This window comes from Buteo buteo, chromosome 25 (genome assembly GCF_964188355.1).
Source record: "Buteo buteo chromosome 25, bButBut1.hap1.1, whole genome shotgun sequence".
Classification (NCBI taxonomy): Eukaryota; Metazoa; Chordata; class Aves; order Accipitriformes; family Accipitridae; genus Buteo; species Buteo buteo.
The window spans coordinates 18441431-18458222 of NC_134195.1; the positions used below are offsets into that span (position 1 = coordinate 18441431).

The following is a 16792-nucleotide window of genomic DNA, read 5'->3' on the forward strand; positions in this document are numbered from 1 at the left end:
AAATCCATGTTGCACATTCCATCACTCACTGGACACAAAAATTCTGCTTTATTTAGGTATAGCTGCTGATATATACAGGGCACCGCTGGGAAGCACTCCAGTCAGGTTTATGCTTTAGCCATTTTAAATGGGTTTTCTTACAATTTCACATCTTGCAGAGGTACTGGGAGATTGAGAAAGCAACTAGGGATATAAAGGACGTTCTGCAACCACCATCACTTTAACCATCTAAAATGCAATGGTAGCCAGTGACAAAGGTGGGACAGAGGCAGGATCTCAGACATGAGGGCTGGAAATAATCTGAAGAACACATACCAGGCAACGGCTTAAGCTTGAAGGGTCCAACTTTACTTTTTCCCAAATCTGGAAGACTTTGCACTCAGGTCTTAAGCAACACATTTGGGAGTACTTAATATGATGGCTTTGAGGACCATTAACTATGATGAAACTTGAACTATTGAAGCTAGGTTTTTGAAGCCGGACCGGAATTAAAAGCATTAATGGTGCTAAGATACCAGGATTCAAATGGGAGTCTCGTCATCAGCTACTGCTGAACCAATGACAGCGTCAGGATTTAATAGACAACATGAATCACATCCTATCTACAAATGCAAAAAATAGTTACACGAAGTGAAATCTTTGTCGTTCTAGTTTTCTGGGCTATATTTACACAGCATGAAAACCAAGGAAAGACCTCAGCAAATTTGTACTATACAAATATTTGGAGCAAATCAAGGCTAGAGTATTAAATGCACAGAAAAAAAGAATATGGTTAGTAGAGATCAAAGAATTCAAACAGGTAAGCTTTTGAGAATAGGTAAATCAAGATGGTGTAGAGCTCACAGAGAGTGTTGATGAAAGGTGTATAAAGTTCCCTGGTGAGAAGCGGGTCAGGCATGTCACGCAGAAATTCCTTTAACAAAGCAGCAACATCATGAATGCTGTGCTCTTCGTCTAATACAACATCTATGCCCCGGTCAAACTCTTCACGTAACTGAAAAAGATCATGACACAAAACCACAGTCACTTATTGTCCCAATTTGTACATTCCAACACAGAAAATCTTTTAAGATGTAGATTTACTCATTTTCAGTTTCCAGATTGGACATGACTAATTTTTGGTAAGGTCAAAGATCTAATTCATGTCTAATTGGTGCTTGTTCCATGATACATAGCTTAAGGTTTGTACCAGACTGTAAAAAAATACAATTCTTTCTTTCCAGTTAATATATGGCACTCTTTTATGAAAAAATGTGCCCAAGTAAATATAATTTTTGCAGAAATGTAAGATTAATATCAAAGGCAGAAACCTGGGAGAATAAGGAAAACTGCAAGAAAAGCTTTCTTATACCACCTTGCCACATTATCCCTAGATTTTAGGGCCAGAAAGACTAAAATTGCATTTCATAACATTGACGTTTTTGTACAAAACCATTAATAATAAGACAATGTTAATATCCACCAAACTCACATTTCTCTTGTGATTTAAGACTGTATTTAAGGATAAGCAGCAAGCAGCCAGGTTCACTAAGACTTCATGGCATTTGTCCACACACATCTTGTTCTGCCTTCCTAATTTAGTTATATTCACTAAGTGATCATCATTACGGAGTTAACAAACAGCAAGCTAATACCATTACGAGGTAGCCCTATTTTTTTTCCAGCTGCAGTCCTCAGACAAACTGTATAATTCAAAGGCATCACACTTCCCAAAGGCAGAAGAAATCCCTCTCCCACATCCAATATGCCTTACAAAAAGATAAATGCCTGCCTTTCTGGACAGATTTCCCAGGACCAAGAGCAGAATACTTTCTTCAGGCTGAGCGCTCAACCTTTTACTCTCTTCTCATTTTGAAAATATGTTTTAAAAACATTTAAAAATGTTTTAAAACTATTTCCTAGGAAAATTTCGTATCTTTGCTAATATTATGAGGTACCCATGATCTCACATGTATCTTCTCAGAGAATAATTTATCTAAATCTTACTAAATGATGACATTTGAGGTATCAGCTTTCTTTACCAGGATTACTATAGACATAGTGAAAAGAAGAAAGAAGGTAAGTCACAAGCAAACTATGTGTCTGTGATGATCTGCGGCAAATCTTGATCACAAGCAAATCTATCTTGCGTGTGTATAGTGTGGAGGAACATAGAAAATCCCGTACTTTCAGCTGAAATTGTGCTTTCATAATGGGTGTGAGAGGTACTCTGTAAAAACTACAGCCTCCTTTCTAATTTATTAAGACTACTTTTAACATTAATATGTCATTACTAATAATGAATAATTATGCTATGAAGACCAGATTTTGTTCTTTATCTAGTATTATGCTCCCCCCTGCTGATTTGTGGTCCAAGATTTTCCAGTTCCAACTTGGGGATTTCATTACCAGCTCAGTTCTACCCTTCAGACTGGTGGCAAATGCAGAACATCCCTGTGGAGCACCATAAATTACCTCTATCCACAAGATTGCTTCTGCACTTACTGCCCAAAAGCAGCTGAGGAAACAGATTAGCGCTGCATCAGGAATAAAGACTAACCAAATAGCTAAGTCATAAATTGCTGTTACAGTCTTGAATATGGCACTTCTGATCTGATACCCTGTGAGGCCTGGAGAGATGTCCTAATCAGCACAATATCAGATAATCACTGGTGAAACTTGGCCACGGTTCAGGCCCAAGTATCATGGCTGTTGAAAACTGTGTATTTCTAAGTTTAAACTTTAGGTCTCTCAGACTTCATTCACAGGGAATACTTTCAGACTTTCGGAAGATACATCTGGTGAACCGCAGCATCCACCAGCGCTTAAGACCCGAGAGCTGAGGACACCCGTGCTGGGAGTGGGGATGGGAGAGCAGAACTCCAGCCCTGTTGCTGTTCAACCTCAGGGTCTGGCTGCTGCTTCACCTGCAGAGCTGCCGCCAAGTCACCATGCCTAGCATAGAGGGCTGCCCACCCGAAGCTCGGCAACGATGCTCTGCTCAAGCATCTGTATCGTTTCTGGGCACAAGCTGGTAGCTGGCATCCTGATGTACCAGAGCTACCACCTTGAGTCAACACTAGCTCAGGAATCTTTGTCCTACACCCCACTGAACATGAAGGAGGTGGTTTGTTAATAGACGCACTTGTTCTAGATTTTCCCTTCGTGCTCACCAACCAAAAACCCTGCTGGCACATGCGTTTACTTACTCATGTATTTATTGCAACAAACTACAGTTGAAATAGGACATTTTCTAAATGGGGGAGGAAAGGAAACAAAACTGTGCCTACTTTCTACACAAGAAAAACTAATGAACAGCTGCAAAAGCACACCAAAATCCGAGTACTGGGTTTGGCTTTCCATGGTTCAGAAAATGAGTGGAATTTTAATTGAATCCAGACTTTCCCACGTGTTCATGTTGACAGCATTTATTATTGTAACTGCAAGGGCCAAGCTGATGCTTCCATCTTGTTCAATGAAATATATATTAGTTCACCTAGTTCAATAAATTAGTCCATGTAATAGAATACATAAATACCCAAATCTCTTGATTTCCTAAGCTTTTGAAAGGACATTAGAAGAAAAACTAGTGAAAGTCAGTGATGTTCGAAGTAAGGCTTAGTTTAGAAGTAAATGATACAAGCCCTCTGCTTTTTCCCCAGAGGTATGATGCAATTGTACTCATCCCTGAATGATAATACATGTTTTGACATTGAAACTTATAATGCAAATGACAGGCAACTTACTTTTCAATACTTTATCTAGTTCAGAGTTGATCTAACAACTGCCTCTGCAGACTGTGAATGTTTTTAGCTTTGTGTTACACCAGCCACTCAGCAATAGAAACTGCTAGAGAATAAGCTACAAATCGGTAGGCTATACTGTCCAACCACTCAGAATCAAGTCAGTTTAGCTATTCAAGGTAACCTTCCAGAGCGCCAAACATTATACTGTGTAGTTTTTGCAACAAAAAACTATTATTTCTGGGATCAGATGCAGTCAAGGTTTCTTTTGCTTTTTTCCATTTGGTCTTTTTGGTCTTATGCTTCCTGGCAGGGGTATTTTCCTGTAACTTTTTACCCCCCCCGTAAGCATCACACAACCATTAAGCACTATTCTCTACTGCTCTCATTCACCATGTATTCCCAACTTGTGGGAATAGCAATGCAGTATCTAGGGCTAAGGAAACAGCCACTTCTGACTTTCTCTGGAACCTAACTGTACACCATTTTTGCTTTTTCAACATTTGGCTGAGACTAGGACTTGGATGGGTTCACTCTGACCTTCAAGTTTAACAGGGGAAAAGAAAGGTGGTATTTGGGAGCAGCAATTTGAGGGTCAAAGAGATTGTTCTGTACTTGCATATTTTCTCATACTGTGAGTTTTCAAAAAAGGATTTACAGTTTGGGTTTACTTTGGGAGCTTCAGCTGTTTCTGAGATGAAACTAGCAGCCAAGATTTTTTTTTTTCCCTACAGTGTAACCTTTGGAAAATTTCATCACTGTAGTCTATTTGGATCTCCAATCCTGTGCTACTTCTACAGAACAAAACATACAGAGACTGTTAACCTGCTGAGAACCTGACAAGGATTTCACCAGATGTAAAAGATGACTGGAAATGGCCTGTTATGAGCCATTAAAAAAACCAATAAAGTCACTGACCCAGAAAGCCTGAATTTCACCAGGTGACAGATGGGGGGGAAATCACTTAACAGAAAGGAATCAGGTTTGTTTGTACCATAGCTGATGACGGAAAAGCCTATCCATGTCCACTCACCTGTCTCACTCTCTTTTTTGAGCTTCCAACTCTGAATATTCCTACAGTCTGGAGACCTGCAATTATAGCACATCAAACAACCATTTTATTGTTTAATTTTCTGCTGAAAATTGCATTGAACCAAAGCAATCTGAGCTATGTGCATACTTAAAACAATAAAAAAACCACAATGTATTTCTCTACAAACCTATACTTACCACGCTGAGACAAAACTCAGTTGTCTTGGACTAAGAAGCCATTGACTGTAGCTTTTAAGGACTTCACATTACCTAACCTGGAAAACGGCATCTCCGTGACTTTCTTGTGATGCCATTTTGGTAGTGCCACTGCTACTCTGTGAGGAACAGAGGTATGCAGAGAGTGAAGCACTGCTCAGCATCTGGAGGTGGCACTTCCAGGACCGACAACAAAGCAAACAGGCAATAACTAAATACTTGGGCACTGAGCTGTGTCTTTGGATACAGGAAGCAGTTGATGTTTGGGGTTACCCACTGGCTCTATAGAACCTGTCAAGACAAAGCTGAGGGTTTCCTTCACAAGGATGTAAGTACAGCACTCAGGCAGATTGCGAGAGCGAAGAACTCTACCTGGGAGTTGCGTGCAGTTTAGAGGGTAGGAACAGCTACTATATAGAGGGAAAGCTGTAAAGTAGCACTGTTGTACTTCAGGCAAAGAGCTGAAGGTCTACCTCTTGTGTCATTTAGACTTAAAGTGATTTGGAAATGGGTGTTGCCTGCTATTCCATAAGAAATCAGTTCAAACCTTCTTCTAGCCCTGTAGATACTGCCAAGGCCAAGTGCCGGGTCCTGCACTTCGGTCACGGCAACCACATGCAGCGCTACAGGCTTTGGGAAGAGCGGCTGGAAAGCTGCCTGGCAGAGAAAGACCTGGGGGTGCTGGTCGACAGCCGGCTGAATATGAGCCAGCAGTGTGCCCAGGTGGCCAAGAAGGCCAACGGCATCCTGGCCTCTATCAGAAATGGTGTGGCCAGCAGGAGCAGGGAGGTGATCGTCCCCCTGTACTGGGCACTGGTGAGGCTGAACCTCGAGTCCTGTGTTCAGTTTTGGGCCCCTCACTGCAGGAAAGACATGGAGGTGCTGGAGCATGTCCAGAGAAGGGCAACCGAGCTGGTGAGGGGCCTGGAGCACAAGTCTGATGAGGAGCGGCTGAGGGAACTGGGGTTGTTTGGTCAGGAGAAGAGGAGGCTGAGGGGAGACCTTATCGCTCTCTACAACTACCTGAAGGGGGGTTGTAGTGAGGTGGTGTTGGTCTCTTCTGTCAAGTAACTAGTGATAGGACGAGAGGAAATGGCCTCAAGTTGTGGAAAGGGAGGTTTAGATTGGATATGGGAAAAAATTTCTTTACTGAGAGGGTTGTCAGACATTGGAACAGGCTGCCCGGGGAAGCGGTGGAGTCACCATCCCTGGAGGTATTCAAAAAATTCAGGACATGGTTTAGTGGGCATGGTGGTGTTGGGTTGATGGTTGGACTCAATGATCTTGAAGGTCTTTTCCAACTTAAATGATTCGATGATTCTGTACTACCAGAATGTCAAACAAACAATAATGCGGCTGTCAAATGGACATACTTTTCCGAGTAACAGAAACTGAACAATTTGAGAGTAAATGCACCTTAGAGGTGACATGGTCTTTAGCAATGAGAATGAGAGGGGAAATCTTAGAGACTTAGGCAGCTGTGCATATAATATAATTTTACATAGTTAGACATTTTTTGCAAAAAGGATTAAATTATCTATAAGCTTTGAAAAGTTTATGGTCTCACAAAGGCTACTCTGCAACATTCATTTTCACTACTGGCATACAGGAGATGTAAAATAACCTTGCAAAGCGAAAGCCTTTTGATAGACATGAGGCTACACTTGCTTGCTAGAGATGTGCAGCTTCGCAGTGGCGTTTGGAGTTGCAGATTTTCATCAGAGAAATTCAGATAGGATTCTGCCTTTTAGTTTCTAGTCTCAACATGACACGTCTCTTCAAATATTCTTTTATCTTTGCATAACAGAAAATTACATTGATGGAATAACATTTAGTAAACCCAGGAACACTGGCAGGGAAACATCTGAGATGGAGATACTCATACTGGGCAAAAACTGGAGGCTGGTTACCAGTTACTGCACAGACATACAGTATTTGTTTTACACTGCGGGTCTGCAGGAAGTCAAGCCTTTACAACTCTGGGACAGGATTCCAGGGAAAACGGGGAGGGTGAACAAGGCCAGGGGCTTTTATGGCTAAAAACACAACTATTTTTTATCATATACTGTTCAAAATGAGCATTTAAAGCATTCGTGAGAAACCCCTAGGTGATTTACTGCTGAAAAATTGGCCTAAAGGACTTACAAATACAGGCAAGTATTTTCAGAATCAGAAACCTAGTCCATCATACAGCCTGGAATGGTGTTGCTACAGGATTGTTGCTAGAACAGAAAGTCCTCTATTACTGCTAAAGCCAACAAGCAAATAGTAGTGTCTGTCTTCTGCAATCTTTACATTTCTCAAAGTCAACCAATCCTGATGACTGTTTTGTGGATGGCAGATTAAATTGGAAATTGAAGAACATCAATATTTGCCCCAAATTATCTCAGATTATTGTGTTCTGAGGTACTACAGTGCACTCTTAGAAAATGCACCCCAAAAAATCATAAATTTTCTTGAAAAGGAAACTTTAATGTAAAGCAAATATTTTAGTAACAAACATTGTATAGAAAAGAATCTTTGTTATGACAGTGGGTTAACTGGATTAAAAAATTTATCACAGATGTTCAAGTGACATAAAATCACAGTATCCAAAGGATACTCAGCAGGATGGGTTTTTTGGGCAACTCAGACACTTTTATGTTCTCCAAACTCAGCTACCCTTGCTTAAAGGGACGGAAGTAATTAATCTCAAACTTAATCATCCCTACACTTATTTGTAAGCCATGGTATCTAATTTGTGTAAAAGGCTAACAATGACTCTCTTCTGCAGTTTTCCTTTATATATTTGTAAGCAACATGGTTTTCAATTATGTATTGTAAAAGCTCAGCATTATTATTTAAATTGCAGTCCCTCATCTGCAAAAGCCTTTCATTCAGAGTCAGTAAATGATTTCTTTCTGGTCAAATTAAGCATCAAATGCATCACTTGGTGTTGCAGTCACCATTACTTAACGGTTTGTTTATTATCTGGCCACGTGATAACTCCATCTTGCTGTGGCCAAGTTATTTCAATTCTCATTAAAAATCTTTACAAGACTAAGATACATTGGGAGAGATGTTGAACAGATACCTTGATTAACTATTGTTTCTGCATTACATAAAGCTGGTGGGAGGTTTGTGTCTGGATGATCATGAAGACATAAGAAGAATATTGGCAGGAGTTTATAACTCCCTTCGGAGAGAGCAGACCCAAGCCTGAGGCTGGTCGGTGGACTCAAGCCAGGGACAAACTGAGTAGCCAGCCTGTAAGCCTTGTAGTGAACTGGAAAAAGCTTCTTGAAGCTTAATATAATTTAGCATGGAATTTTTTTCTTTCTCTGAGCCTCTATCTTCAAATGCTGTTCCTAGTTAAGTCCTGCACTGTAGTATAAACAGTTAATTTAGCTCTTACACCTTAAGTTATTTTGAAGAATGGCTCCAGGCTGACTGGCACATTTCAGACTTTCATTCTCAAGGTATGGGTAAACCCTTGGGGTGTGAAGAGCCATTCCTGCAGGGCTGAGCACTCCAGTACGAGATGAATGACCTCCAAGAAACGTCTCTTCCCCCCTGCTGTATGGGCCAGTTTGCAAGCTTGTAGCATAGATCCTTAGGTAAGATACCATCTAAGTAATTATTTGTGAGGCAGTATCTTTAGCAAGAGGCAAAATAGGAGGGAAAGCATCTGACTTTCAAAGATGTCCTTGCAATTTGAAGTATATGCTTGCTTCTCAAAATACACATTTATTTATATTATAGTAAAAATATATCTGCCACTCCTGGGAAAACAAAATATTCTTACCATGCTTTTCCAAGTGCTGGCAGCAACTATCTACAAGCCGGGGAACCTGCCTGTAAATAGGGTTCAGGCTTAGTTTCTTATCTCTTGCCTTTTCTTTCTTGCTCTGGGCTTCTGCTGGCAAAGAGAGCTGGAGAGCCTCTAACAATCGTGACTGATTGTCATCAAGATCTGTAATAGAGTCCACAGACATCGCGCCCTGTAAAAAACACACACATGAACAATCAGTACGGCTGGAGAAATCTAAACACCACAGGACCTTATCTAATACAGACTTTTGCCCACCTGCATTTTAAACAAACTAATATAAAAATATAATTTGCTACACAGTTTTTGTAGATTGATGAAGTTATAATACCAGTCTAATGGATGGGAAAATCACAATGGTACCAATGCTATTATTACCATACTACAAGGAATACAAATTAGGTATTGAAAAAACTAAATTCTTTTCACTCACTCAGCATACCTTTTTATTGTTGTAAGCCTGCACATACTGCAGGACAAGGATGAATCATGGTCTGTGTGTGCACCTCAGCAGTACAATATTTATGTGCATGGAGATATATACACATTTTTAAACCCGATTCCCTACTTCCTCTGCAGCTCGGGCCATTGTATCAGTGAAAATGATGCAAACAGATTTACAACGGTACACCAAATACAGTTAACTAATAACACAAATACATACAACGGGGGAGATTGAAATAATCCCATGTTATCACAGAACAACGACACACCAGAGAAGTAGAGGGGTAGTATTTTTTAGATAATTCTACTTCATTTATCTTAATATCTTAAAATCATTACAATTCCAATGAAAGCTTTGAAAACTATGTTTTGATTACAGCAAGGCACAGAAGTTCAAGCAGTCTGTAAAGCATAAAGCAGCACAAGCAGCAGCAGGTTTGTGGCATCTTTCAATGTTCACACTTGAAAACTAAGATTTTTTTTTTCCAACCACAAGATTGTTGTCACTTCAAAATGACCATTTCCCTCAATTCTTATTAAAGTAACCAGGCAAAAACATTTTAGGGGACATCTAGGCTTATAAATTATAATAAAAAAAAGAAAAATTTTGATTTTCTCATAAGAAATATCTATTGTAAATTATTTTCTTTCTTTCTGAAACAAAGAGGTAGTGTACAAAGTGTAAAAGGTCCTGTACAAGAATCCAGCATGTCATCCTAAGAAATAATGAAGAAAATGTAAATTCCCATTCAAAACTTTGCTGACAACTCTGATTTCTTAAAAGCATGCTATTCTGCTGACAGGTATTTCACAGGCTGCTGGTGAGATCTCTATGTCTATTAAATAAGAATTGTACAACTGCTAGGGAATTTCAAGCTCTAGAATTATTTTCTTCCATTAGGCTAGACAACTGAACTTTACAAAGATTTCCAATTCATAGGCAACTCATACAAAGTCCACTGAGATTTCAAATGAAATTAAAAATTTTTAGTCCATAATATCTTTTTTTAAAAAAAGCATCTAACTTATCAGGTATAGCTCTGTTTATTATAACTCATGGAAGACTTAAGAATAAAACACAGTGAAGTTTTTAGATTTTTTTGGACCCACATCTCTAAACAATTACTAGACCCTTTAGAATGCAACTTTGACCTTGATTTCTGATGTCTCTCAGAAGTACATTTGCTTGATTCCCTTTACCATTTCCTGCCAAAAGCAAACAAAAACAACCCCCAAACCAAACAAGAATCTCTGGCTATGTTCCATGTGTGCAAAATTCCAACTGAACAATTTTTCTATTTTGTTTTTAAGAGTTTTGGGTTTCAGACATCAAAATTAGTCGACTGACACTGAAAATCCTAACACCATCCTCACAGCTGCAGCTCGCCAGCAGCTCCTGTACAACAGGTGCCCTCCTTTATACCTTGTCTTTACTGGTCCTTCCCTGCCTGCAAAGCATCCTCACCTCATGAATCATTATTATCACAGAGTCACTTAAGTCGGATTCAGTTCCCTAAAATAGATGTAAATACAGTCAGTTCGCCATTATCCTTGGGCATTTTATCAAAATTGTGGATTAACTGGGGCATTGAGCTGGCTTTACGGAGAGTGACCTTGAGTTCAGTGGCTGACGTACAGCACTGCTTGGCAATACCAAGTCCAGGCCAGCTCTGATTTTAAATTTCAAAGTGCACAGGAAAACACTACCAATATACTCCATGGATCCAGCTCAAAGTCAGCCAGACCTATTAGTTTGGGCTCAGCCAGACCTATACAACTGCTGAGGAACAATGCAGGAGATCGTGCACATTGCTACTCCACTACTCCAGGAGTATTAACACAGACACAGTGCTACCTGGACTGCAATGCCCAGCAACCAAAGAAAAATCAAGTTCCATCTACTAGACGTTACCTTTGCACATAATGGATACCAGTCCCTGCGCCACCGTGACAAGTTCAAAATCTAAATAAACTGGGCAAGTTTTAAGCTAAGCACACAAAAACATGAAGGAAAGAGGAGATTAAAGAGGAGATGGAAAGTGCAAAAAGAAAATGAAGCCCAGAGGGACAAGTGTGGAATGAAGGTCAGATGAAGCTTTTCTTTGCTTTTTAAGTGTTATAGAAGGCTTTTCTCTTTTGAAAAGATGAGCAATATTACAGAGTATGCATGGGATCAAGTACTATCCATGGCAGATCCATTTTCACTCTATATGTTATGCTGTTTGAGTAGTAAAGCAGTATGACTGAGCTCCTGATACTTGAATAAATTTTGACTGCATAATATATAAATATAAAAAAATAATATATTAATGGAGAGTTAGAATATTGTCTATAATAAGCACATAGAAAATGTCTTGCTGGATGACCAGAGTCTCAACTTCCAACTGCTGGGCAAAAATCCTACACAGAAAATGCAGCAAGTGATTTCTGTCTAGCTCTTGGAGGAGAGATAACCACAGCACTCATACCGTGAGCTCTGCAGCCAGCATTACCTTATATCCCTTTCACTGAAAGCCTCAGCTGCCTGTTCATATGGTCTGGACAGGCCCATAGATGTGCATTATGGGTATATAAGAATGAAACATCTTCAAATATCATGCCCTCAGCTATCTGCAGACAAAATATAGACTTCAAGCTTCAGCTGACAGCTAGAGGGAAAGAAGGCAGGTCATGGGGCTCTTCCATCACCTCTTAATTTGCAATTAACTCCAGTTCTACTCCTCTTAACACCATGGCTTAAAGAGCTCTACATAGCATTTCTCTGAAGTAGGTTTTATCCTAGGGATGAAAGACAGTGAGAATCCTAAGAAAATACTTTATTGCCCAGGGTCTGTTCTTGTACCCCAAATTCTTTCTCAGATTACTTAACAGGATTTTTTATTGGAAGTATTTTATTACACATTTTTTCCTCCCTCCATTGCAAATGAAATTTAAAAGCAGTAATTCTAGAACCTCTATCCCATGGTAACAACAACAATAACAACAACAAAATCTACTACTGTTACTAGCTGCAATACTGGAAAACTGGAAATCTCAGAGCATAAAATTTATAAAGAACAGAACCCTGCAAACTAATGGTCTACGAGGTACCTATCTTACATGCAGGATTAACGTTCAACCCAAACCACCGCACTGTGCTCTGCTGCCAAAGGCATCTTCATAGCCTGTATACAGAAATGTCCTTCATAGAGCCTGGTACAAATTTACTCTGACGACTTCTTACTTACCATCAAGGACATGATCAGAATTAAGACCATAGGGGTTTTTTACTAATACTAGGATAGGGCTTAATAATTAGATTTATTTCCAAGTTTGTGGAGCTAGATTAACATAAGTATACATATAAATATCAATCACATAGGTTTAGTCTTCCCCAGTTGAAAAAATTAGGTTGAAGACATATGGAATTTGTTAAATCTAAAAGACCTAGACAGAAGAAGGTAGATAAAGGGAGTGAACAGGAAGACTTCTAAATAACCTCTCTGCCACTTTGCAATCTGTAACAGACTTGCACAGTCCGTATGATCTTTTCCCAACAGCACCAGAGAAAGATTTCCACTACAGTTAGAATTTTTTGCTATTGACCAGGCTGGCTTCCACCTGAAAAAAAAAAATCACTGTTTGAACATGACAGAAGAAAATATTCCACAATCCACAGACACAAGAGGGTTTATTCCTGCTCCAGCTAGACCCTCTGGACTTACTGGCACGCACCACATTGTGATGGGTCTACTTACACGCCTCCTTGCTCGTGGTGCTGGCTCGGGTGTGTTAGGAGAAGTGGATTCGTTCGGTGTTTCTGAGGTTGAGCTAAGAGATGAGTTACTGCTTGAAAGTTCTTTGTTCTGCCTTTTAGTTCCGAACGGCAAGAGAAAGGCCACAAAATCTGAAACATCTTTTTGCTCTTCTCTCTGAGAGTCTTGCTTGAGCTTGTAGGCCCGGTCATTAGCAATCACTTGGGACAAGGGCATTCCAAAAGCCTGGGGAATAAATTCTGCAAGAACAACAACAAAACTAATATTTACTGAACATCTGATATTTATTTAGTACAAAAAGGATTAAGTATTAAGCTGCTAAAAAGAAAACCAATCTGAAGTCCCTTTAAATATATAATAATCCCAATGAGGTATTGGACTGCATAATAATAACAACGACAACATTCAAACAATAAAATAATAGTGGAAATGTGCCAGGTAATTGTAGCCCATGGTATCTGAATCTTGTTTCCAGTTGGATCATGCAAGATACACCAAACAGAATCTTAGAAAATCACTTGGGAGCAGACCTAATTAAGATCTTAACTTCCACTGAAAGCAACTGGAAGTCAGGCACTTCTGGCTACATCTAGATGGTGCAGAGACATCAGGGGCACTGGTAACCCAATCCTGAAACTGGGAGCCTAGCTGGCCCGTGCCACAACTCTGTCATGTTTCAGACCCCTTCACCAGGTTTCTTTCTCACAAATGCTCCAGGGCACCAGAGTCAAGGGGTACAGGTACATGCATGGGTCTCATTACAGGTCAGGCGGGTATGCGCCTACCTGTACAGGGAGCTTGTAAGTGCATCCACCATTCAGACTAAGCCTTAAAAGATATGGTTTTACTGCTTTAACATAGTAGTAAGATTAAACCAGTTTAATAGTGGTATATCACTATAAAGGTTCTTTGTAACAGTACAAAAATACGTATGGACATATAGAAATACAGGAGAATACAGGTTTCTCTCAATTAACAAAAAGAACATAATCCCATCCCACATCAATATAACTACAATGTACAAAACCAGCATATACTTCAGGTCTCAAAGTAAAATGCTGAACTATTTTACAAAATAGAAAAATATTCTACAGTGAATCAGCCAACAACAACTAACACTGAAATTCTTGTCATTAAGTTTCAAATCTAGACCTATCTGAGATTAGTAGAACCAAAACCATTGGGCCAGACTGCCAACTAGAACTGTTTTGTGCTCCAATTGAATGAAAAAATAGCTATTGACTCTATTCATCCTGGTGGAAATGGGTGCAACTTCTACTAGGTTCCAGTTTCAGACCTGTCTGTATCACGAATAAATAAAGCGCCAAAGATTACAGGCAACAGGGTTTTTTTTAAGTATGAAAAAAGGAACAATAACAAAAAGGCAAACAAACAAACAAAAAATCCTTATCCTTCTCTTTTGCCACAGTCACCTGAATGATTAAAGGCCAAAGTTCCTCCTGGGACTTAAAAGTCTGACTGTATCTTTGATGACACTTTCAAATTTTATCTAGGCTTGCATTATCATTAAGACTAAAGTAAGACATTGAAAAGAAGATTACATTTTATGAATCTTGAATGAGGACACTACTAGCCTATCCTACTAGAGACAAGCGCCTGTTGTTCTGATTTGGTGAGAAACATTACTGCTCTTCAGAAGTATGAAATGTTAAGACATGAACTAACTTTGGTGGCCAGACAAAACTAAATCAGGAAGCAGAGCCTCACATATCAAGCAAGTCTGGAGGTGACCTGTGAGTAGAATGACATCTAAAACCATCTGTATCTAATTTAGGACAAGAAAGAACATCATCACATGGGTATCAAGCAATGCAGGGATTGCCATGTGCAGGAGTCCAGAGTTAGACCCATCCCTCCTCCACCCAGCAGAGTGTGCCTATAAAATGATGAATTAGTACTAAAATTTTTTACTGTTCTGAATTATCTTCCCATGAACATTTAAGACCACGAATTTGAAATACACATACGCAACTGTCATGGTTGAAGCCCATCCAGTAACAAAGCACCATGAAGCCACTCGCTCACTTGTCCCCCCCAGCCATGGTGGGATGAGGAGAAAATATAAAGAAATGCTCATGGGTCGAGAGCAGGACAGGGAGGGATCACTCCCCACTTATGGGCACGGGCAAAAGACAGGCTCCACTTGGGGAAGAAACAACATCAATTTAATTGACTACCCATCAAATCAAAACATGGATAATGAGAAGTAAAACCAAACCTTTGAACACCTTCCCTCCCACCCCTCCCTCCTTCCCACCTCAACCCCACTCCCGGTTCTCTCTCCCTGGGGAACAGGGGACGGGGGCTGGGGTCGGTTCCTCACCCCTGGTCTCTGCCGCTCCTTCCTCCTCAGGGGAGGAGGACTCCGCACTTGGGCCCTGCTCCGCCGTGGGGTGCCTCCCACAGGAGACAGTCCTCCACCAACTTCTCCAGTGTGGGTCCCTCCCGCGGGCTGCAGTCCTTCAGTCCCAGCCCGCTCCCCGGAGCGGCGGCCATCTTGGGGGGCCTCCGCTCCCCTCCATGGCTGGGGGGGACAGCCTGCCGCCTCACCGCGGGCTGCGGGGGCATCCCCTCCTGCCTTCCTCCCTGACCTCGGTACCCACAGAGGGGTTCCTCTCCCGTTCCAATCCCCCACTCCCTGCAGGTTTCCCCTCTTAAATCTGCTCTCCCACCGGTGTTTCCACTGTCCCTGAGGGGCTCGGCCTGGGCCAGAGGCGGGTCCGGCTTGGAGCCGGGGAAGCTTCGAGCAGTTTCATAGAATCATAGAATCATTTAGGTTGTAAAAGACCTTCAAGATCATCGAGTCCAACTATCAACCATGCCCACTAAACCATGTTCTGAAGTGCCTTGTCTACATGTTTTTTGAACACCTCCAGGGATGGTGACTCCACCAATTCCCTGGGCAGCCTGCTCCAATGTCTGACAACCCTTTCAGTGAAGAAATTTTTTCTCATATCCAACCTAAACCTCCCTTGCCACAACTTGGCCAAGGAGGGCATTTCCTCTTGTCCTATCTCCAGCCACCTTACAGAAGAGACCAACACCACCTCACTACAACCCCCCTTCAGGTAGTTGTAGAGAGTGATCAGGTCTCCCCTCAGCCTCCTCTTCTCCAGACCAAACAGCCCCAGTTCCCTCAGCCGCTCCTCATCAGACTTGTGCTCCAGGCCCCTCACCAGCTCGGTTGCCCTTCTCTGGACACGCTCCAGCACCTCCATGTCTTTCCTGTAGTGAGGGGCCCAAAACTGAACACAGGACTCGAGGGGCGGCCTCACCAGTGCCCAGTACAGGGGGACGATCACCTCCCTGCTCCTGCTGGCCACACCATTTCTGATAGAGGCCAGGATGCCGTTGGCCGTCTTGACCACCTGGGCACACTGCTGGCTCGTATTCAGCTGGCTGTTGACCAACACCCCCAGGTCCTCTTCCACTGGGCAGCTCTCCAGCCCGTCTTAACACAAGCCTGTAGTGCTGCATGTGGTTGTTGTGACCCAAGCGCAAGACCCAGCACTTGGCCTTGTTGAACCTCATACAATTGGCCTCGTCCCATGGATCCAGCCTGTCCAGATCCCTCTGTAGACCCTTCCTACCCTCCAGCAGATCAACACTCCCTCCCAACTTGGTGTCGCTTCTCACAGGAGCCGCCCCTGCAGCCCGTTCCCTGCTACCAAAACCCCACCACACAAACCCATAACAGCAACGCATCTCACCTTCTGCCTGTCCAACCAGGTACGTTGTTATACCTCCAGCATCCCTATTTATCTGTCCTTTCACAACCTTTCCTGAAAAAAGCC

General features: G+C 41.5%; 1 protein-coding gene across 5 annotated transcripts in view; it reads right to left on the reverse strand.

The window, feature by feature from the left end:
- The window catches only part of ARHGAP6 (Rho GTPase activating protein 6), a 338646-nt gene that overhangs the window by 21144 nt on the left and 300710 nt on the right, over positions 1–16792 (reverse strand). For all 5 annotated transcript variants that reach the window (XM_075057316.1, XM_075057321.1, XM_075057317.1 and 2 more), the window contains 4 exons: positions 12960–13216; positions 8755–8950; positions 4756–4811; positions 844–994 (listed from right to left, as the gene is read on the reverse strand). In XM_075057316.1, coding sequence (XP_074913417.1) covers positions 844–994; positions 4756–4811; positions 8755–8950; positions 12960–13216 — 660 coding nt within the window. The remainder of the gene's footprint in view (positions 1–843; positions 995–4755; positions 4812–8754; positions 8951–12959; positions 13217–16792) is intronic.